At 41.8% G+C, this 24,369-nt stretch overlaps 1 protein-coding gene across 2 annotated transcripts; it reads left to right on the top strand.

Annotated features, from left to right (window-relative positions):
• Positions 1-3,528: 3,528 nt before the first annotated feature.
• Positions 3,529-24,210, top strand: LOC110496332 (cytosolic non-specific dipeptidase). 2 transcript variants are annotated; one of them, XM_036952902.1, is made up of 12 exons: positions 3,529-3,681; positions 4,326-4,417; positions 5,184-5,327; positions 10,910-11,072; positions 17,345-17,433; positions 19,338-19,538; positions 19,874-19,958; positions 20,301-20,461; positions 20,817-20,981; positions 21,679-21,820; positions 21,954-22,101; positions 23,212-24,210. In XM_036952902.1, exons 2-12 carry the CDS (start codon positions 4,358-4,360, stop codon positions 23,276-23,278), a joined length of 1,425 nt encoding a protein of 474 aa, XP_036808797.1. In that variant the 5' UTR covers positions 3,529-3,681; positions 4,326-4,357; the 3' UTR covers positions 23,279-24,210. The 2 variants fall into 2 exon arrangements, with proteins under 2 accessions (XP_036808797.1, XP_036808796.1); XM_036952901.1 differs by lacking the exon at positions 3,529-3,681 and having other exon boundaries at positions 4,233-4,417.
• The last annotated feature ends 159 nt before the right edge of the window (positions 24,211-24,369 follow it).

The following is a 24,369-nucleotide window of genomic DNA, read 5'->3' as shown; positions in this document are numbered from 1 at the left end:
GAGTATATGCAAATTGCCATCATACAAACTGAGGCAATAATTCTCAACTTTTGGCCACGACTGTATTCAGATCCTTTACTCAGTACTTTGTTGAAGCACCTTCGGGAGAAATTACAGCCTCGAGTCTTCTTGGGTATGACGCTACAAGCTTGGCACATCTGTATTTGTGGAGTTTCTCCCATTATTCTCTGCAAATCCTCTCACGGCTTCACCGGCTTCACCGTATGGATGGTGCCAGGTTTCCTTCAGACATTATGTCTTGCATTCCGGCCAATTAGTTTAATCTTGGTTTCATCAGACCAGAGAATCTTGTTTCTCATGGTCTGAGAGTCCTTTAGGTGCCTTTTTGCAAACTCCAAGCGGGCTGTCATGTGCCTTTTACTGAGGAGTGGCTTCCATCTGGCCCCTCTACCATAAAGACCTGATTGGTGGAGTGCTGCAGAGATGGTTGTCCTTCTGGAAGGTTCTCCCATCTCCACAGAAGAACTCTGGAGCTCTGTCAGTGGTACCCTTCCCCCAGATCTGTGCCTCGACACAATCCTGTCTCGGAGCTCTACGGACAATTCCTTCGACCGCATGGCTTGGTTTTTTTCTCTGTCATGCACTGTCAACTGTGGTTCCTTATATAAACAGGTGTGTGCCTTTCCAAATCATGTCGATTCAATCGAATTTACCACAGGTGCACTCTAATCCAATCTTAAGGATGAACAATAGAAACAAGATTCACCTGAGCTCAATTTTGAGTCTCATAGCAAAGGGTCTGAATACTTATGTAAATAAGGTATACAGTGCCTTGCGAAAGTATTCGGCCCCCTTGAACTTTGCGACCTTGGGCGTGCAAAATTATTCAGCCCCTTTACTTTCAGTGCAGCAAACTCTCTCCAGAAGTTCAGTGAGGATCTCTGAATGATCCAATGTTGACCTAAATGACTAATGATGATAAATACAATCCACCTGTGTGTAATCAAGTCTCCGTATAAATGCACCTGCACTGTGATAGTCTCAGAGGTCCGTTAAAAGCGCAGAGAGCATAATGAAGAACAAGGAACACACCAGGCAGGTCCGAGATACTGTTGTGAAGAAGTTAAAAGCCGGATTTGGATACAAAAAGATTTCCCAAGCTTTAAACATCCCAAGGAGCACTGTGCAAGCGATAATATTGAAATGGAAGGAGTATCAGACCACTGCAAATCTACCAAGACCTGGGCGTCCCTCTAAACTTTCAGCTCATACAAGGAGAAGACTGATCAGAGATGCAGCCAAGAGGCCCATGATCACTCTGGATGAACTGCAGAGATCTACAGCTGAGGTGGGAGACTCTGTCCATAGGACAACAATCAGTCGTATATTGCACAAATCTGGCCTTTATGGAAGAGTGGCGAGAAGAAAGCCATTTCTTAAACATATCCATAAAAAGTGTCGTTTAAAGTTTGCCACAAGCCACCTTCCCAGCCACCTGGGAGACACACCAAACATGTGGAAGAAGGTGCTCTGGTCAGATGAAGCCAAAATTGAACTTTTTGGCAACAATGCAAAACGTTATGTTTGGCGTAAAAGCAACACAGCTCATCACCCTGAACACACCATGCCCACTGTCAAACATAGTGGTGGCAGCATCATGGTTTGGGCCTGCTTTTCTTCAGCAGGGACAGGGAAGATGGTTAAAATTGATGGGAAGATGGATGGAGCCAAATACAGGACCATTCTGGAAGAAAACCTGATGGAGTCTGCAAAAGACCTGAGACTGGGACGGAGATTTGTCTTCCAACAAGACAATGATCCAAAACATAAAGAAAAATCTACAATGGAATGGTTCAAAAATAAACATATCCAGGTGTTAGAATGGCCAAGTCAAAGTCCAGACCTGAATCCAATCGAGAATCTGTGGAAAGAACTGAAAACTGCTGTTCACAAATGCTCTCCATCCAACCTCACTGAGCTCGAGCTGTTTTGCAAGGAGGAATGGGAAAAAAATTCAGTCTCTCGATGTGCAAAACTGATAGAGACATACCCCAAGCGACTTACAGCTGTAATCGCAGTAAAAGGTGGCGCTACAAAGTATTGACTTAAGGGGGCTGAATAATTTTGCACGCCCAATTTTTCAGTTTTTGATATGTTAAAAAAGTTTGAAATATCCAATAAATGTCGTTCCACTTCATGATTGTGTCCCACTTGTTGTTGATTCTTCACAAAAAAATACAGTTTAATATCTTTATGTTTGAAGCCTGAAATGTGGCAAAAGGTCGCAAAGTTCAAGGGGGCCGAATACTTTCGCAAGGCACTGTATTTGTTTTATTTCTGGGGAAAAAATTCCCAGATGGCTGGGTCTTGTTCCGACCGAAAGAGAATGGGCTTGTTCGACGTTGCAGCCGCCTTTTTATTAAACATTTTTATTTAACCTTTATTTAACTAGGCTAGTCAGTTAAGAACAAATTCTTATTTACAATGACGGCCTATCCCGGCCAAACGCTAACCCGGGCGACATTGGGCCAATTGTGCACTACCCATGGAACTCCCAATCATGGCCAGTTGTAATACAGCCCAGAATTGAACCAGGGTCTGTAGTGACACTAGCACTGAGATGCAGTGCCTTAGATCACTGCACCACACGGGAACAAACCGCCAACAAACTCTTCTACAAAGCACCTTGTATCATAAATAATGACTAATTCTTATTTGTAAATCAGTCAATCAGTCACAATTTAACCAAGATAAATCATGGGTTTGATGCTATCGAACACGGCCAATCTCACGTTGTGGAAATCTAGAAAACATAGGCCAGGGACATATTCATTATGCCGATTCTGTTGCAAAACGTTTCTTAAAAGAAAGCAAACGGAACGAAACGGGGAGGGACCTCCCTGAATTTGTCCAACAGAAATATTAGTTTTAGTTTGCAACTGTTTCAACTACTAAGTGTAATATTCATGTGTAAACATACTGAATTGTAATTGGATGCATTCTACCACCATATCATACTGTGCGATGATTGGTTAAGACCACCCAAATGGTTAGGTTATGGGCAGTTTGATCCTGGTCGGTGATACGTGAACATGCCAGTTATAGCTAGCTAAAAAAAATACCTACGTTAAGAAATATCCTGTAGTACTGCATTTTATTATTTTGTACAAAGTGTGCCAAACAAGACACTAAGCAAATTGGATTTTGCGGAGCCGCTAGGTACCGGTTTATGGCCCATGACGTGAACGGGCAAAAGCGGTGAGGGAGGAGTGCTCTTCTCAAATTGAACAGTAATTTGCGCAGGTCATGTTGTCTACAAGCTAGTTTGGTGCTTCGCCCAGGTCATGTTGTCTACCAGGCAGTTTGGTGCTTCGCCCAGGTCATGTTGTCTACAAGGCAGTTTGGTGCTTCGCCCAGAAATATATATTTTCCCAAAAAAATCTTTCTTAATTTTCATTGTGAATGCAGATAAAGCGTTTTTATAACATAATCATACTCATTACTCATCGTGGTTAATTACGTCATTTTTGTTTGGAGCCGTGGGCTTTGAACAGAGCACCCCGAGCTCACGCCCGCGAGGCAGCCCGGTTCCAAAGCGAATCCCAATCAACCTTCACCCGGTGCAAAGCACGCCTACATGGGCGCCCGGGACAGATTAATCGAATCCCCTCATTTAATACACCCCTGAGAGGAAGAAGCGCAGCACAATCTTTTTCTACAGTGAGTAAGCAAAAGTGCCCGATGGTGATGACTGTCATTTTCTGAAATGTCTTTGCAACACAGTTGTAGTCATATTTCACAATATATTTCGGAGCTCATTTAGCTTGCTCTACTGACATGTTAAATAGTAAGCTAAACTTGCCAGTGTTTGCTAGCTAGCTGGCTAACCAATGTAGCTAGCTAAATTGGCTTGTTATTGTGTTTTGTAGCTAGCTTTATTGGTGCATTACTTTTTCTTACCCTGAAAGCATCGTGCTAACGTTAGATACAGTAACGTTACTAATTTAGCTACTGTAGATAACTAACGTTAGCTAAGTACAGTAGCTAGCTGAGGGTGACTTGCCTCTGTTTGCTGACCATCACATTCCCAGCAACAGGTTTAGAATCTGTTCCAAAAAGGTTTAAACTATGTTGCTATAAAAAAAAAACTATTGGCTACAAGTTGACTGTTACTTTGTTATTTGTAATGTTCAGGGTTTCGGCGATAATATCATGCGGTCACAACTAACGTACTTCTGGTGTCACAGTCAGCAGTTTGGGAGGAGCTAATGGTCGATAACATGTTACAGTAGATAGTTGAGGCATGTGCATTGCTCCCTGTCAGTTCGTAGTCCAAAGTAACGTTAGTCTGTCTGTCCCAACAGCTCTTAGACTCCAGCAAACTCTTCAGCTCATCATGGCTCATCTTCCAGCACTTTTTAAATATGTGGACGAACACCAGGAGCTGTACATTGAGGTAGCCTTTTCTCATTACTTGAATTATGATAATGCATTTAGTCATGTTTTACTATCTGCGACTTGACTGAGTTGATTCATGCATTTGGGACTAGCCATATTAATGTTTTGACGAACATTACTTTGCATGTGAATCTCAAATGATATTAAATTATTTAATTTCTTAAACTTCAGATTTAGAAGGACTTGATAAGAACAGAGTCAAATCTTAGCCTGGTCATGGCAGGCTATTGCTTTCACTTCTCCAACCCCTTTAGATCACGAGTAGCAAGAACTGACATGGTAGCAAAAACAACACCAGAACATAAGATAGGACACCACACCACTGTAGGGTATTAGGTTTAGTGCCTCAGACTTCACTTCCTTGCCACAAGAACCAAGTAATGTGTTTGTGGGTTTTCCTATTCATAAACTTGAAGAACAAGTATAGGGCTGGGAATTGCTAGGAACCTCACAATACAATATTATCACTATACTTAGGAATCGATATGATGTGTATTGCAACAAGATTATTTGCTAAGTCATATAAATAAAAGTGCTGAAAACAAATTGACTCCTTATTTAAAAAGACGACCTAGAACTATGAAACTTGATTATTGAACATGAACTGAGTGAGTATGAAATTTGCTTCAAAGCCTCTCAATTGAAAAGGCATTTTTTTTTATTGGCATGACAAATACTTGTTGCCAAAGAAACAATGTTGAACAATTCAAAATAAATATCCTACATTTAAAAAACACTCTTTACTCGCTCTACTCTGCCTCTAGCGTCTTGCCCAATGGGTGGCTGTGCAGAGTGTGTCTGCCTGGCCAGAGAAGCGCGGGGAGATCAAGAAGATGATGGAGATGGCAGCCAAGGACATTGAGAAGCTGGGGGGCACAGTGGAGATGGTGGACATTGGAAAACAGAAGGTAGGACTTTGCACTGTGTGCCACAATAAACTATTCATACCCATGACTTATTCCACATGTTGTGTTAAAGTCTGAATTCAAAATGACTTAAATATATATCATCTCACCCATCGACATTCACTTACACCATAATGACAAAGTGAAAGTGTATTTAGAAATGTTAAAGAATGTATTGAAAATGAAATACAGAAATATCTCACACCCATGAGTCAATACATACTTTGGCACCGATTACAGCTTTGAGTCTTTCTGGGTAAGTCTCTTAAGCGCTTTGCACACCTGGATTGTACAGTATTTGCACATTTATTATTTTTTAAATTCTTCAAGCTCTGTCAAGTTGGTTGTTGATCATTGCTAGACAGTCTTGCCATATATTTTCAAGCCGATTTACTTCATAACTGTAACTAGGCCACTCAGAAACATTCAATGTCGTCTTGGTAAGCAACTCCAGTGTAAATATATATATTTTTAAATGTAACCTTTATTTAACTAGGCAAGTCAGTTAAGAACAAATTCTTATCTATAATGATGGCCTACACCGGCCAAACACGGACAACGCTGGGCCAATTGTGCGCCTCCATATGGGACTCCCAATCACGGACAGTTGTAGATTCAAACCAGGGTGTTTGTAGTGATGCCTCAAGCACTGAGATGCAGTGCCTTAGACCACTGCACCACTCGGGAACCCATATATTCGGCCTTGTGTTTTAGGTTATTGTCCGGCTGAAAGGTTAATTTTGTCTTCCAGTGTCTGTCAGAAAACAGACAAACAGGTTTTCTTAGCTCTCTTCTGTTAGTTTTTATCACACAAATTCCCTAGTCCATGCCGATGACAAGCATACCCATAACATGATGTAGCCACCACCGTGCTTGAAAATATGAAGAGGGGTGTTGTGTTGGATTTGCACCAAACCTAAGGCTTTGTTTTCAGGACAAAAAGTAACTGTCTTTGCAACATTTGTAGCATTTTCTCTTAAGTGCCTTATTGCAAACAGGATGCATGTTTCAGAATATTTTTATTCTGTACTTTCTTCCTTTTTTTCACTCTGTCATTTAGGTTAGTTTTCTGGAGTAACTACAATGTTGTTGATCCATCCTCAGTTCTCTCATATCACAGCCATTAAACTCTGTTTTAAAATCACCATCGCCTCAAACATTGGCAGTATAATGGTCTTACTGAAGAGCTCAGTGACTTTTAACGTGGCACTGTCGTAGGATGCCACCTTTCTAACAAGTCAGTTTGTCAAATTTCTGCCCTGCTAGAGCTGCCCCGGTCAACTGTAAGTGCCGTTATTGTGAAGTAAAAACATCTAGGAGCAACAGCGGTTCAGCCGTGAAGTCACAGAATGGGACCGCCGAATGCTAAAGCAAGTAGCGTGTAAAAAAACGTCTGTTCTTGATTGCAACACTCACTACCGAGTTCCAAACTGCCTCTGGAAGCAACATCAGCACAATAACTATTTGTTGGGAGCTTCATGAAATGGATTTCCATGGCAGAGCAGCCGCACACAAGCCTGAGATCACCATGCGCAATGCCAAGCGTCGGCTGGAAAGGTGTAAACCTTGCCTCCATTGGACTCCGTAGCAGTGGAAACGTGTTCTCTGCAGCGATGAATCATGGTTCACCATCTGGCAGTCCGACAGACAAATCTGGGTTTGGCGGATGCCAGGAGAACGCTATCTGCCCAACTGCATAGTGCCAACCAATATTCCCTACATTTTTGCCACTGATCAAATTTCAGATCTGCTGTCTGCAAACATTCTGTACAACTTCCAGTGCATTTACTGTGAACACTGAGGCTGTACCTGCTTAAAGTTACAGCTATAACAGTGGCCAAGTAGCTATTTGATCATAATGTATGCCTACAATAGTGGCCTACAATGAAAAGCGATGGCGAAAAATGCATTCCATAACATTTTAACATAGAATAACTATTTCCATCATTCAGCCTACAGTAGCAGCCAATGTGTGGTGTTCAATGTAGGACATTAACCTGTTTATGACTGAAAATGTTGTTTGATGCAAGAAACCACTACAAATAAAATGCTTTATTATTCCCATACCATTATTACAGGGAATCAGACACATTATGCTACTCTCTCCCTATTGGCTACTTAGCTTATTCAAGCCTGTCTCAAAATACAACACTGCCGCTTTAAGACAGTTATTTACCTGACTCACTTTTCAAAGATAAATGTGCATGTTTTGTGCTCTTGTGGTAAGTAATCACTCCCCTATTGCTGACTACAAATTATCTATAACTGGGCTACTAACTCACTAAATAGCAAAGGATATGAACAATGTGCACACGTGGCTACATGCATCTCTTGCTTTGATCTCAAAACAAGTGCATCTAATCACGGCCACAGCTGTAAACACAGTCCAGTTCAAAGTAAATTACACAGATCCATATAGTGCCTTCTGAAAGTATTCAGACCACTTGACTTTTTCCTAATTTTGTTAGATCACAGCCTTATTAGAAAATTTATTAGTTTTTTACCCCCTCATCAATCTTCACACAGTACCCCATAATGACAAAGCAAAACAAGTTTAGACATTTTAGCAAATGTTTACAAATGTAAAATGTATCACATTTACATAAGTATTCAGACCCTTTACTCAGTACTTTGTTGAAGCACCTTTGGCAGCAATTACAGCCTTGGGTCTTGGGTTTGACGCTACAAGCTTGGCACACTTTTATTTAGGGAGTTTCTGCCATTCTTCTCTGCAAATCCTCTCAAGCTATGTCAGGTTGGATGGGGAGCGTTGCTTTACAGCTACTTTCAAGTCTCCAGAGATGTCAGATCGGGCTCTGGCTGGGCCACTCAGACATTCAGAGACTTGTCCCGATGCGACTCCGGCGTTGTCTTGGCTATGTGCTTTGTTGTCCTGTTGAAAGGTGAACCTTCGCCCCAGTCGGAGGTCCTGAGTGCTTTCATCAAGGATCTCTGTACTTTACTCCATTCACCTTTGCCTCGATCCTGACTAGTCTTCCAGTCTCTGCCGCTGAAAAACACCTCCACAGGATGATGCTGCCACCACCATGCTTCACCGTAGGGATGGTGGCAGGTTTCCTCCAGACGTGACGCTTAGCATTCAGGCCATAGAGTTGAATCTTGGTTTTATCAGACCAGAGAATCTTGTTTCTCATGGTCTGAGAGTCCTTTAGGTGCCTTTTGGTAAACTCCAGCTGGTCTGTCATGTACCTTTTTTACTGAGGAATGGCTTCCGTCTGGCCACTACCATAAAGGCCTAATTGGTGGAGTGCTGCATAGATGGTTGTCCTTCTTGAAGGTTCTCCCATCTCCCTGACCAAGGCCCTTCTCCCCCTGATTGCTCAGTTTGACCGGGCAGCCAGCTCTAGTTCCAAACTTCTTCCATTTAAGAGTGGTGGAAGCCACTGTGTTCTTGGAGACCTTCAATGCTATAGAAATGTTTTGGTATCTGTGCCTTGACTCAACCCTGTCTCTGAGCTCTATGGCCAATTCCCTCGACGTCATGGCTTGGCTTTTGCTCTGACATGCACTGTCAACTGTGGGACCTTATATAGACAGGTGTGTGCCTTTTCAAATCATGTCCAGTCAATTGAGTTTGCCACAGGTGCACTTCAAATAGATTGTAGAAACATGTCAAGAATGATGAATGGAAACTGGTTTCTCCAGAGCTCAATTCTGAGTCTTATGGCAAAGGGTCTGAATACTTATGTAAATGTATTTGTTTTTTTATTTTATAAATTTGCAAAAATGTCTAAACCTTTTCGCTTTGTCATTATGAGTTATCGTGTGTAGATTGCTGAGGCTTTTTTATTTAATCCATTTTAGAATAAGGCTGTAACCTATCAAAATGTGGAAAACTCAAGGGGTCTGAATATTTTCCGAAGGCACTGTATATGGCAATAGTCTATTTGCATAGGCCAACTGCATCTCTGATTGGCTATGTCACACCGGTCTGTGTAGACTACGGGCTCAGTCACGTGCAATAGAATCCTACTCCTATGTGCTCTGCCAACAACATAATCTCTTGAATAGTTTGCTTTGTTTCATTATGTTGCATTGAAAGTGGCTAATATTGGATTGACTCGGAAACATTGATAATGTTAACTAACAGGGAAAACTCTAGAAAGTTGAGTGAAGTTCAAGCTTGTGCTTCTCTCTGTGGGCAGATATTTCTCATGCGCTCTGCTTGGCAGCTTAGAGGGAACATTGGTGCCAACTCTAAAGTTTGGTGGAGGAGAAATACTTTTCCTGGGGCAATTTTTTATGTTTCGGGCTAGGCCCCTTGGTTCCAATCACTCAATTAATCAAATGTATTTATAAAGTGCTTTTTACATCAGCCGATGTCACAGTGCTATACAGAAACTAAGCCTAAAACACCAAACAGCAAGAAATGCAGCTGTAGAAGCACGGTGGCTAGGAAAACTCCCTATGAAGAAACCTGAGAGGAACCAGGCTCTGAGGGGTGGCCAGTCCTCTTCTGGCTGTGCCGGGTGGAGATTATAACAGTACATGGCCAATATGTTCAAATGTTCATAGATGACCAGCAGGGTCAAATAATAATAATCACAGTGGTTGTAGAGGGTGCAACAGGTCAGCACCTCAGCAGTAAATGTCAGTTGGCTTTTCATAGTCGAGCTTTCAGAATTGGAGACAGCAGGTGCGGTTGAGAGTGAAGGAAAATCTTAACGCTACAGCATACAATGACATTCTAGATGATTCTGTGCTTCCAACTTTGTGACAACAGTTTTGGGAAGATCCTTTCCTGTTTCAGCATGACAATGCCCCCTTGCACAAAGTGAGGTCCATACCGAAATGGTTTGTTGAGATTGGTGTGGAAGAACTTGACTGGCCTGAACAGACTACTGACCTCAACCCCATCAAACATCTTTGGGATGAATTGGAATTCCGACAGCGACCCAGGCCTAGTCGCCCAACATCAATGCCCGACCTCACTAATGCCCTTGTGGCAATGTTCCAACATCTAGGGAAAAGCCTTCCCAGAAAAGTGAAGGCTGTTATAGCAGCAAAGGGGGGACTAACTCCATATTAATGGCCATCATTTTGGAATGAGATGTTTGACGAGCAGGTATCCACATACTTTTGGCCATGTAGCATATTTATCATGCATTAGTCCTGCACTTCAGGGCTACCTGGTCTTCCTTGTATTTTAAATGTGTTGATAACGTTTTATCAATCGGTACTTGTTGCCCAGCTACATTGTCTGCATAGATTGTGTCAACACCAGCCTATTCAGCAGTCAAACTGTACATAACATTTTGAGTTGAAATGCATCTGCTCCCTTTACTTTCATTGTATTTAATATACCCTAGTCTTTCCAAACTTAGTCCTCTTCTTCCTTGTGGAGCATGAAAGGCTTCCAGGAAAGAACACTGCTGCCGATCCTCTGGCCGGCTCAGACCCCCTTGATCTCCTTCAACTGGTTTGCTGTATCTGTTGCTTGAAAGTCTGTCTCCTCCTCTTCATCTTTCACCTGGTAATTTATTTAATGTCAGTGCAATGGCGAGAAGAGGAAAAGATGGATTTTTAGACCATTGAATGAGACCTTTTCATTTTTGCCCCCTCAGCTTCCCTCCGGAGAGGAGATCCCCTTGCCACCCATCATCCTGGGTTCTTTGGGCTCCGACCCGGGTAAGAAGACTGTGTGCATCTACGGCCACCTGGATGTCCAGCCAGCTGCCATCGATGACGGCTGGGACACGGAGCCCTTCACTCTGGTGGAGAAAGATGGTGAGAGTAGCTATTCCAAAGCACAAAAAACAGAACAATGCTGAAACATCAAAATCCATGCCAGTGTTGAGATTTGGACTTTGATGTTTCAGCGTTGTTCTCCTTTTGGGGAAGTATGATTTGCATTGGCTTGTGCAATTTAGGTTACTTCTTACTCTTTGTATCAACAGTGTAACTTACTAACTTCTAGGCAGTGTTCACGCGTGCAGCTCCCCTGGGACTGCTGTGCAGTAGAAATGTCAGCCCTTGCAGGGAAGCATGAGATTGAACATCTAAAGTTTTCGCCTTTAGTTAACACTATCAACAATTCCCTCTACTGTGCGAATTGTGATCTAATCAACGCAACATTAGCCACTTTCAATGAAACATACCCAAACAATGAATTAGGTAAGATATTTTCTTGTAGGCAGAGAGCATTGGAGTAGGATTCTATTGCTTTGACAGGCACGACTCAGGCCCATACTCTACACAGACCAGTGTGCCATAACCAATCAGAGCTGCAGTATCCTATATGCAAATAGACCTTTGCCATATATGGATTTGTGCCATTCACTTTGAACTGGACTGTTTTTATAGCATGAGTGGTCATGAGTAGATGCGCTTGTTTTGAGGTCAAAGCAAGAACTGCATGTAGCGTTATTAGCCCAGTTATAGCTAATTTCTAGTCAGCAATAGTGGAGTGGTTACTTCCTACAGGCTTGATTAAGCTAAGTAGCCAATAGGCAGAGGGTAGCATAATTTTTCTGATTCTATGTAATAATGATATAGGAATAATTCAGGAATTTTATTTTGTAAAGTAGTTTCTTGCTTCAAACAACACAACATTTTCAGTTACCTTGCCTGAGTGGATAAACAGGTTGTCAATCCCTACATGTTTTTTAAGTCTCATGGAATGTAGGCCTACCCCGGGGCGGCAGGGTAGCCTAGTGGTTAGTGTTGGGCTAGTAACCGAAAGGTTGCAAGTTTGAAATCCCGAGCTGACAAGGAACAAATTCGTCATTCTGCCCCTGAACAAGGCAGTTAACCCATTGTTCCTAGGCTGTCATTGAAAATAAGAATTTGTTCTTAACTGACCTGCTAAGTTAAATAAAGGTAAAATAAAAATAATAAACATTGAACACCACACATTTCCATGTTAAAATGTTATGGGATGCATGTTCTCCAAATTTTTTTTTATGGTAGGCCAACATGATCAAATAACCACAGTAGCCTACTTGGCCACTGTTATAACTGTAACTTTAAGCAGTTACAGCCTCAGTGTTCACAGTAAATGCGCTGGAAGTTGCACAGAATTTTCACGCCATTCAAGTTGCAAACTCTGCAGACTTGAAACTTACTCAGTCCCGAAAAAAATATAGGGAACATTGCTTATAGGTTTCACAATTTCTGTTGGTTCTTGTTTTAATTTCTGTTGGTTCTTATCCATTGTTTTTGTCTTTTATTCCTTTTTATCTAAAACCATTTCTACATGGCATCATGCTCCATGACTACTGAATAAAAAATCTAATCTGCTAGCAGACTGCAGTTGTATGTGGCACTCCTTTAACCATTTCGCTGCTAGTCTACGAAAGCTACAGAACACTGTATTCAAGGTGTAAAGAGCTATAAAGGTGTGGCATGCCCATAAATGATTGTGGTATCATGGTCATAAGCCCTTTAGACATAGCCAATAGTCCAGGGCATACAGTGCATTTGGAAAGTATTCAGACCCATTGACTTTTTACACATTTTGTTACGTTACCAAGAACATTACGTTATTCTAAAATGGAATTTAAAAAAATCCTCATCAATCAACACACAATACCCAATAATGACAAAGCAAAAATTGTTTAAAAAATATATGAACCTTCGCCCCAGTCCGGGGTCCTGAGCACTCTGAAGCAGGTTTTCATCAAGGATCTCTCTGTACTCCATTCCTCTTTCCCTCGATCCTGACTAGTCTCCCAGTCCCTGCCGCTGAAAAACATCCCACCATAGGGATGGTGCTAGGTTTCCTCCAGACGTGAAGCTTGGCATTCAAGACAACGAGTTCAATCTTGGTTTTATCAGACCAGAGAATCTTGCTTCTCATGGTCAGAGTCCTTTAGGTGCCTTTTTACTGAGGAGTGGCTTCTGTATGGCCACTCTACATAAAGGCCTGATTGGTGGAGTGCTGCATAGATGGTTGTCCTTCTGGAAGGTTCTCCTATCTCCACAGAGGAACTCTAGAGCTCTCTGAGTGACCATTGGGTTCTTGGTTCACATACCTGACCAAGCCCCCCCGATTTCTCAGTTTGGCCGGGCGGACAGCTATAGGAAGAGTCTTGGTGGTTCCAAACTTCTTCCATTTTTAAGAATGATGGAGACCACTGTGTTCTCGTGGATCTTCAATTCTGAAGAAATTATTTGGTACCCTTACCTAGCTCTGTGCCTCAACACAATCCTATCTCGGAGCTCTACGGACAATTCCTTCGACCTCATGGCTTGGTTTTTGCTCTGATATGCAGTTTCAGCTGTCGGACCTATAGAAAGGTGTGTCCCTTTCCAATCAATAGAATTTACCACAGGTGGACATGAATGAGGTTGTACAAACATCTCAAGGGTGATCAATAGAAACAGGCAGCACATGAGCTCAATTCCAAGTCTCATAGCAAAGGTTCTGAGTACTTTTTATTTTTAATAAATTAGCAAAAATGTCTAAACTTCTTTTTGCTTTGTCATTGTGGGATATTCTGTGTAGATTGAAGGAAAAATAATAATTTTATAAATTTTAGAATAAGGCTGTAATGTAACAAAATGTGGACAAAGTCAATGGGTCTGAATACTTTCCGAATGCTCTGTTTCTTGGTTAGTTGCAAGTTTTTCAATGTCTGCACTAATGAACCTAAACTCCAAACTACAGATTACATGTGTGGTAGTCTAGACTGTTTTCAGGGTCACTTGCATTAAAATGGGTTTATAATGATTGGATCAAATGAGTGTTTGATAAGGAACTTTTCTCAATGGTCCAGCAATCACCTGTCTCTAAAATATATCCCTTACTAGAAACAGTCTCGTTACCATCAAGTCTTGCCCATCAATGTCCCCACCTGTTTTTTGGGGTTTGTTTTTTCTTGATGTCGCTACGATTGATTGGAGTCCACCTGTGGCCAATAAAATTGTTTGGAGATGATTTAGAAAGAAACACACCTGTTTGTAAAAGGTCCCACAGTTGACACTGCATGTCAGAGCAGAAACTATACCATGAAGTCCAACGAACTCTGTCAATCTCAGAGAGAGCGTTTTGATGAGGTATTTATGAGGTGTAAAACCATTTCTAGAGTGGTGGAAGTTTCCAAGAGTACAGTGGTCCCCTTCATTGGAAATTAAAACAAAAACAAAAAAATGGAACTACCCAGACGCTGCCTGGAACTGGCCGTCCGACCAAACTGAGCAACTGGTCAAGAAGGACCTTGGTCAGGGAGGTGACAAAGAACCCGATGACCACTGACAGAACTACAGAGTGTCTTGGCTGAGATGCGAGGACTTGCCAGAAGGACAACAGTCTATCCAGCACTTCACTAATCTGAGCTTTATGAGAGAGTGGCCAGACAGAAGCCACTCCTGAGAAAAGGGCACATGACAGCATGCCTGTAGTTTTCAAAAAGGCACGTGAAGGACTGAGATCATAAAGCAGAAGTTTGTGGTCTGCCAAGACAAAAATGAAACTTTGGCCTGAATGTAAACCGTTATGTCTGGAAAAAAAACAGACACGGCTCATCACCCGTCTAACAACATCCCTACCGTGAAGCATGGTGGTGGCAGGATCATTCTGAGGATGCTTGTCACCGGCAAGGACTAGGGAGGGACTGGGGGAATGGTATAAATGGAGGGAAAAATGAATGGAGCAAAATACATGCAAAGCCTTGATGAGAACCTGTAAATGAGATTACATTTTCAATAAATGTGCAAACATTTCTATAAATGTGTTTTCATTGATGGGGTATTATGGGTGTGGAAAAAAACGACAATTTAATCAATTTGGAATAAGTCAAGGGGTATGAATTCTTTCTGAAGGCACTGTATATTTAGTCTAGTCTGGTTTTAGTCTTGTCTCTAGTCTGGTTTCAGTGTGTCATGCAGAGATGTGTCAGCAGCATTTTCCTTTCATGCTGACAGGTCGTTACTTGTTATCTTGTGACAGTCACCTGACTGTTGCTATATTCTCTTCACCACTCATAAATCAAACCGTCTCCCCCTTTGATTACCTAATTTCCTTCTTTTGACTCTTGATATGTTTCACAGGGAAGCTAGTACTGATTTATTTTTTTCCTTTTTAAGTAGCATTTTTTTCAATGTCTTTTATTGGTCTATAATAGGCTTGGGTGTTATTCCGTGTATACCGGGGCATTTGGAAAAAGCCATACATTTTAATATTTGTAGCTACTTAATACCTGCAGTCAACTTGTGCAATATATTAGGAGATAAAACCGACAGTGTTCACTTCACCTCTTACATTATGCCGCTTACCTTAGTTCCACAGAACAGTTGAGCCAGTCATGTGTTTGTGCTATTTTCAGAAGGAGAAGGCAAGAGCTGGTGAGTCCATCGTGTTGTATATCGATCAGTGAGTCTCTGTTGTGCAGCGCACATGAAGTGATGACGTTACACTTGTATGCATTTCACTACTAAATGTTTGCCATCATATCTTATGGCTTTCTTCAGAAGTCAAAGAGCTCTGGATGAGTTATCTGTACAGTTGCAATTTTTGGCCTGTGCTTCCTACTATCCCCACCTTTATTCTCCCCTCTGTTCCATGTACACGTGCTGCTGTTCCTTCAGAAAAGGATGCATCACAACTTTGTTAATTTTTACAATGTCTCTCGTTCACTTTTGCTTGTAAATGTCCACTCTCACCAATTCGGTATCTACTAGCCACGCTTGTGTAACTTTATAGCTGGTTTTGCCGGTCTTTGCAATTAGTTATGTTTGTTTTTTGCTCGTTAACATTTAGACAACAGTGTCTGTGATTTCGCTATTAGTTTGAAAAGCGGTCTTTATATGTACCACAGAAGAACCAAGAAATGAAGAGCGACACCAAGGCTGTCTTTTTGGCCTTCTATGTAGATCTGCAATGGTATTACGAAAGGGCAGGAATACATCAGTCTTCAATGCACCATCTGACAAGTTGTTCTCTAGAGGAGCATGAAGAAAAGTAAAACACATATCCTGTCTCACATCTCCAATACATTGCTTGGTGCTTTCAGTGTTGACAGTATTACAATACAACTCATGTACAAAAACACTGTAATGCAAACAAGCTACAACTGAAAATTGCATTCATCCCATTCAGACCTTAGAGCTAAAACTACATTTCCCATAATGCAACACGAGCATACATCGGCAGCTCAGAAAGACATGCTAGCTAGCAACAGCAATAGTTTTTATCACTCTGTAAAACTATATAAATAACAACGATAAAACTGTTACATGTTTCGATAGCTTCACACTCCCTTATAACAATACCTATAGCATTAACCTTGGGATGCTTTATTTATTTAACATTATGGACTTCTACACATGAGTAAGGAGAACGGGAGCTATCAGTAGTACCAGGGTGTTAGTAGGTGACGTAAGCACCCAGATTTAATTAAAATACATTTAATGAAATAAAACTGAAGATGTTAATATCATCCAACTACTGTAGCTGCCTCTTTAACATCATCAGGCAGTACTAGTAGCGCAACAAATGAAAATATAAACCAAAACTAAAGTTCCTGGCGATCATAGCGATCTGATTCCCCCTTCTGTCTGAACTTGGAACATTCCTGTTCGCGGGCTTGGGACACTGACCCTAAACCTGGATGTTCTGCGTTTGTGTACTATTCTAATAATTGGAAGTTTGATGGAATAACCATTTGAACTCTCCTACATTTGTGCTAATTTGGTAGCATTCTGGGAATAGAGGCCAATGGGCTTTTCTTGCGTTTTTAGCGCATGGTAAACCGGTAATACGATAAATCCCAGGATGAGAGTAGGATGGTATGACAATGAAAAAAATCTTTATACCGCCCTAGTCTATAATGATATCTCGTTTGAATGACTAAAGGCTGCAAGAGTTTTCCAAGATGATATTATATGATCATTATATGATCATTATAATTTCAAAATGTTCTTATGGTTTTAGTCATTCACGCTTTAGATTTATTTTTATTTTTACTAAAACACCTATGGCTTGCAGATAATGTAGTCCATCATCATCATCATCATGATCCTCATCATAAAAACATAATCAGCAACTTAATCCCCTGCAGGGAAGCTCTATGGCCGAGGCTCAACAGACGACAAAGGTCCAGTGTTGGCCTGGTTCAACTGTATCGAGGGCTACCAGAAGATCCAACAGGTAAGACACAGCACCACGACTTGATAAGTAGCACTCACTGAAGCTAGCCCAGGACAGAGAGAACCCCATGGTATTGTGTTTTCAAAACAGTTTTTGTACAGGTGCCCTTTTCTTGGTTAGGCAACTAATAACAGGCAAGGTTTAAAGGACTTGGTGTTGAGATGTCAGCTACAGGGTAAAAAGCCTCTTCGCTTTAAGACTTTTCATCTTGATTACAGTCGATCACATCAGTGTTGTCAGCAGCATGGCCGTCCAAAGGTCCTCAAGTAATCTTTATCTCCTATCATCAGCGTTTAATGATTGAGCTGACCTATGTCTTATACTAGCTCACTGACATCGTAATCATGGAGGTACAGCCAGAGGAGGATGGGCTTCCCCTCTTTATTCCTCCTCTAGATAGTTTTTTTTGGGGGGTGTGGGCTAGGTTACTGGAAGCACTTTGACACTGATGCTTGAAAGCTGGAGCTATATAAATGTAATTTAATTGAATGATTGATCTCCATTTGTCAAAGTTAAACACAGGACTGACGGTGCTTTAGAAGTTGAAGTAGTCTTTTGTCAGCCTGCCAGGTACATTCATTTAGTGTCTTGAATAGTATGTGGTGAATAGATCTACCTGTATGTATCAAATCAAACTTTGTCACATGCACCGAATGCAACAAGTGTAGACCTTACCGTGAAATGCTTACTTATACAAGCCCTTAACCAACAGTGCAGTTCAAGAAGAGTTGAGAAAATATTTACGAAATAAACAAAAGTAAAAAATACATGTAGGTAGGAGTGACATGAGAATTCGTAGATAATAAACAGCGAGTAGCAGCACTGTACAAACAAATGGGGGGGTCAATGTAATAGTCCAGTGGCCATTTTAATTAATTGTTCAGCAGTATTATGGCTTGGGGGTAGAAGTTGTTAAGGAGCCTTTTGGTCCTAGACTTGATGCTCCAATACTGCTTGCTGTGCGGTAGCAGAGAGAATAGTCTATGACTTGGGTGAGTCTCTGACAATTTTATGGGGTTTCCTCTGACACCGCCTATTATATAGGTCCTGATGGCAGGAAGCTTGGCCCCAGTGATGTACTGGGCCGTACGTACTACCCTCTGTTGCGCCTTACGGTTAGATGCCAAGCAGTTTCCATACCAGGCGATGATGCAACTGACCAGGATGCTCTCAATGGTGCAGCTGTAGAACTTTTTGAGGATCTGGGGACCCATGCCAAATCTTTTCAGCCTCCTGAGGGGTAATAGGCTTTGTCATGCCCTCTTCACGACTGGTGTGTTTGGAACATGATGTGGTTGTGGTCCCTTAAACTCAACCCGTTGATGTTAATGGGGGGCTGTTCAGCCCACCTTTTCCTGAAGTCCACGATCAGCTAATCAGTTAATGATGGCGTTGGTGTCGTGTTTGGCCACGCAGTCGTGGATGAACAGGGAGTACAGGAGGGGACTAAGTACACACCCCTGGGCGGCCCCAGTGTTGAGGATCAGCGTGGCAGACGTGTTGTTGCCTACCCCTACCACCTGGAGGTGGCCCATTTAGTCCCACGGTCCTTAGCTTAGTGATGACCTTTGAGCACTACGCTGATCTGTATTCATTGAAATTCTTGCATACATGTTCCTTTTGTCCAGGTGGGAAAGGGCAGTGTGGAGTGTGATTGAGATTGCGTCATCTGTGGCTCTGTTTGGGCGGTATGCAAATTGGAGTGGGTCTAGGGTATCCGGGAGGATGCTTTTGATGTGAGCCATGACTAGCCATTCAAAGCACTTCAGCAGAGACCAGTTGGTTGTAATCTGGTTATGTGACGTCTTCTCAACAACATTTACAGCCAGAAAATAGCGTCTTTAAGATTATGTGCCATATTTTGCCTGCTGAGATTCTCATTCATACCTCTCTCATGGAAACAGGAGCTTCCCATCAACATCAAGTTCTGCTTCGAGGGCATGGAGGAATCAGGCTCAGAGGGCCTGGACGATCTGGTGTTCGCCCGCAAAGACACCTTCCTGAAGGACGTGGATTACGTGTGCATCTCAGACAATTATTGGCTGGGCAAAACCAAGCCCTGCATCACCTATGGACTGAGGGGGATCTGCTACTTCTTCATTGAGGTGAGGCCATAGAGTTAGCTAGAGGGCTCTCTTCCCACAAAAAAAAACTGTGATTGTCATTGTGGTGAAGCCATAAAGTTAGACCATTGTTTCACAAACTCTATGCACGTTTTGTTTTTTGCCCTAACTACACAGCTGATTCAAATTATCGAAGCTTGATGATTAGTTGATTATTTGAATCTGCAGAGTAGTGCTAGGGCAAAAACCAAACATGCTCCACTTGGGGTCCTGAGGACGGAGTTTTGGAAACCCAGAGTCAGACAAATCTAGAGGGTGCATTTACCACAAACTGTGCATGGATCATAGCCCGGCTTCAAACCTTCTTGTTTTGTCAGATGGCGTGCTGTGACAAGGACCTCCATTCTGGGGTGTTTGGGGGCTCTGTCCATGAAGCCATGACCGACCTCATCGCACTGATGGGTAAGTTGAATCAGGTGTGCTGATGTGCTGGAATAGTATTATCATAGAGATATATAAGGATATAGGTATGAAATAATTGGATGGGTATATGCAACAGCATTGTAGCCCTTCAATAGAATCAAACAAAATCCTAGAATGAAATCTATACAAGTGCCTAGGGGGTTTTGTAGGGGCTTGGGGGGGTTGTTTCTGGACAGGGCATATGATATCTCTGCGTCATCGTGTTCATAATGCACCAAACAAAAGGACTGAAACTCGGCGCGACTCATTTTAGTTTTTCATTGTGAAATGTATTCTGTTGCGTGCAATCGTGAAACCTGACCCTGGTGTCTCCTCCTTCAGGCTCACTGGTGGACAAGAAGGGGAAGATCCTGGTCCCGGGGATGTATGAAGATGTGGCCAAGGTCACAGACGAGGAAAAGAAACTGTACCAGAAGATCGACTTTGACATGGTGGAGTATGCCAAGGACGTTGGAGCTGGGAAGCTCCTACACGACACCAAGGTATGGAGGGTTATGTTCAAATACTTCAAAAATGAAGAGACCTTCGTTCTTTCCTACCTCCCTTTAATCAATCACTGATCTTAATTGGTTGCATTGGTTGAAGTAATAGGGTGGTAACCTTGATCTCACTGCTTACGAATGCATTTCTGAAGTGTTCAAACAGGGCCAATGTCTAAAATTACCAACTAGTTTTAAAAGTAATACTGGTTGATTCTCAGTCAATTTAAGTGATTAATTCCCAATGTTCTCTGGTTCATATTGTCCTTTGCTCTCTCCTCTGACCCTCGTCTGCAGGAGGCTAAATGTTCTCTGGTTCATATTGTCCTTTGCTCTCTCCTCTGACCCTCGTCTGCAGGAGGCTATCCTGATGCACCGCTGGAGGTACCCCTCCCTCTCCCTGCACGGCATAGAGGGGGCCTTCTCCGACGGAGGTGCTAAGACCGTCATTCCCCGCAAGGTCATCGGCAAGTTCTCCATCCGCCTGGTCCCGGACATGGACCCCAAAATGGTGGAGAAACAGGTAGAAACCTCTAGAATTTAGGTAGAACTCAACTCAGGTTTTTAGATCATTTCCGGCCTTACTCTTTTAAGGGCAGGTCTGGGATCCATTCCCCTACCTCAAATCCTAACACCTCAACATGTTAGGCTGACATATGAAGAGTGTTAAAGGTCGGCTCAGTAATAAGTTGAATTCTTTAAATACAGGACTAGGATCAGGTATTTAGATAACTTAATTAAAGGTGTTATCGAATAAGCACATTGCATGTTCTAGACTTTTGGATGAAATAGTAGTGAACAAGCATCCCCCACCACTGGTCCATTCCTTACATTTAAATTCACTCTCAAACATTAGGTCCATCTATTAGTGGTTCCCAACCTTTTTTTAGGTTACTGTACCACCACCTGAATTTTGTTCCGTCCGGAGTACCCCTGAAGTACCCCATAATGTGCATTTTACCAGAAGGCCAATGGTCTCAGGAGTCTTCTGAAGTACCCTCTGTGCATAGGCTAAGTACCCCCAAGGTTCCTAGTACCCCTGGTTGGGAACCACTGCTCTATTAGCCTGTAATACAGTAAATGCCATACACAGACAGCCCTGATAGCATTCTGACTGTCTGTCCTTTTCATTACTGTTCATATAATATTTTTGATCTCAATGAGACTTTAATATGAATGTGGAAACATATATTTAGAAATGTATGTATAATCCTATCAAGGTTATTGGCCACCTGGAGAAGAAGTTTGCTGAGCTGGAGAGTCCCAACAAGCTCAAGGTGTACATGGGCCATGGGGCCAAGGCCTGGGTGTCTGACTTCAACCATCCCCATTACATGGCTGGGAGAAAGGCCATGAAGACAGGTGTGTGGATACACCGGCAAACCCTCTCACTCAGACACACGCACACAGACATGCGCACACAACACTGGTCTACCTTAAATATTTATAACATTTTTGAGCAATAATGTCTTGTTCTCTCCTTTTTTCCACATAGTGTTTGGTGTGGAGCCTGACCTGACACGGGAAGGCGGCAGCATCCCCGTCACGCTGACCTTCCAGGAAGCCACCGGCCGTAACGTCATGCTGCTGCCCATGGGCTCGTCTGACGACGGAGCACATTCACAGAATGAGAAACTCAACAGGTAGGCTGCCACGGTTGTCTTTTTATCTATACGCTGTCTGGATGCATGGGACTGCGATAATGGCGTGTCTCGGGGACTTGAGATATGCAAAAAAACACATTTCCATTTCACACATGCATTGAATACACACTTGCACATGTGAAATATGACAAATATAAGCACCCACATTATTATTAGCTTCTCGATGGAGTCTTAATGTACATCTTGTTGTTTAATTCAATGATGTTACACGTCTACAGTACATTCGGAAAGTATTCACACCCCTTGACTTTTTCCACGTTTTATGTTAGTCTTATTCCAAAATTGATTTTTTTAAATCCGCAATCTACACACAATACCCCATAATGAGGAAGCAAAAACAAGTTGACATTTAAAGTATTAAAAATAAAAAACTGAAATCACAAGTATTCAGACCCTTTACTCAGTACTTTGTTGAATCACCTTTGGCAACGACCACAAACTCAAGTCTTCTTCTACGCTACAAACTTGGCACACCTGTATTTGGGAGTTTCACCCATTCTTCTCTGCAGATCCTCTCGAGCTCTGACAGGTTGGATGGGGAGCGTCGCTGCACAGCTACTTTCAGGTCTCTCCAGATATGTTTGATCGGGTTCAAGTCCTGGCTTTTGCTGGGCCACAAGGACATTCAGAAACTTGTCCCGAAGCTAGTCATGCGTGGTCTTGGCTTGATTTTTGCTCTGACATGCCCTGTCAACTGTGGGACCTTATATAGACAGATGTGTGCCTTTCCAAATCATGTCCAATCAATTGAATTTACCACAGGTGGACTCCAATTAAATTGTAGAAACATCTCAAATATGTTCAATGGAAACAGGATGTAGCTGAGCTCAATTTCAAGTCTCGTAGCAAAGGGTCTGAATACTTATGTAAATAAGGCATTTCTGTGTTTTATTTTTGATACATTTGCATGAATTTCAAAACCTGTTTTCGCTTTGTCATTATTTTGTGTAGATTAATGGAAAAAAATGATTTAATCAATTTTAAAATAAGGCTGTAATTGAACAATGTCGAAAAAGGGAAGGGTCTGAATACTTTCCGAATGCACTGTATGTAAATGTATATGAATATATGTCTATGGTTTACTTTCAGGACAAACTACATCCAGGGCATCAAGATGCTTGGCGCATACTTCCACGAGGTCTCCCAGTTGGAGTAAATGAACTAGCCAGACCTGAGTGAGATGTATCCCTCCGCCTCCTGAGCTTGTGGACCCAACTGTTTTAATTTTCTATCCAATGCAAGTTTCATAATGTTTTCCATGAACTGCTGCTGCTGTACAGCAAAGCAGATCGTTGAAGATGTTCCTTTAGTAATTTGTAATATATCCCAACAAGGTGATAAGTAGAGGAAAATAATATAGAAGTATTGATTATTGTATTGTAGAAGTGCCATCTTGTATATCTTCATCTACTTTATCAGAGTGTTATAGATGAACTATAAACCAAACTCGACAAGGAAACGTGGACAGTATATATATATATATATATATACCCTATTACACTTCCATGATGTCACAGCTTTGTTGTGGTGTATTTCTGAAAGTGCTAATAGACAACAGCACACTGACATGCACTCATTTCCTCCATTTGGAGGGCTTGGAGATGATTTTATACCTGATCATTTTTTATCTTACGATGTTAGTTTGGTTGGGAAACCTACAACTGTAATGTAAAAAAAGAAAAGAAACCAGCACACCCATTTCAACTAATTTATTCCTGTTAAATACTATGGGTAATCATTTATGAAGAAGTTCACTCAGGAAGCAGAACATTGCAGTATGTATTGAAATGTATATTGCAGTCTTACAACATGAGTAGACCAGAGAAATGAACACACAGGACATAGCCATAGACATCCGCAGATATTGGAGGCATATATTCAGAAGTATTCTAAGTGATGAAAATATCTCCATACTTTTGCATTACATTAAATAGTACAGTATACAAAATGGCATCTTGATTGAGCCATTCAAGGTTCTCTTTCAAACTGGAGCATGACTTGACCTGTGTAATGCATCTACTTTCTCCCTTGTCACTGTGAAACAGGCAACTGTCACATGCCAATATATTCAATAAATCATAACATCAGTCTTGTCTTTTTTTATCATGCTTCCAATATCCTGAAAACTTCCCATGTCATGCCATCAATCCAAAGAAAACAGAATCCATACATTTCAAATGTGATTTTGGCTTCTTTAATTTCCACAGTCATACAAATGTAATGTGACTGACCCTTCCCACTGGGCGC

Source organism: Oncorhynchus mykiss, chromosome 18 (genome assembly GCF_013265735.2).
Source record: "Oncorhynchus mykiss isolate Arlee chromosome 18, USDA_OmykA_1.1, whole genome shotgun sequence".
NCBI lineage: Eukaryota > Metazoa > Chordata > Actinopteri > Salmoniformes > Salmonidae > Oncorhynchus > Oncorhynchus mykiss.
Note: the sequence above shows the minus strand (reverse complement) of the source record. Positions and strands in the feature narration are given on the sequence as shown.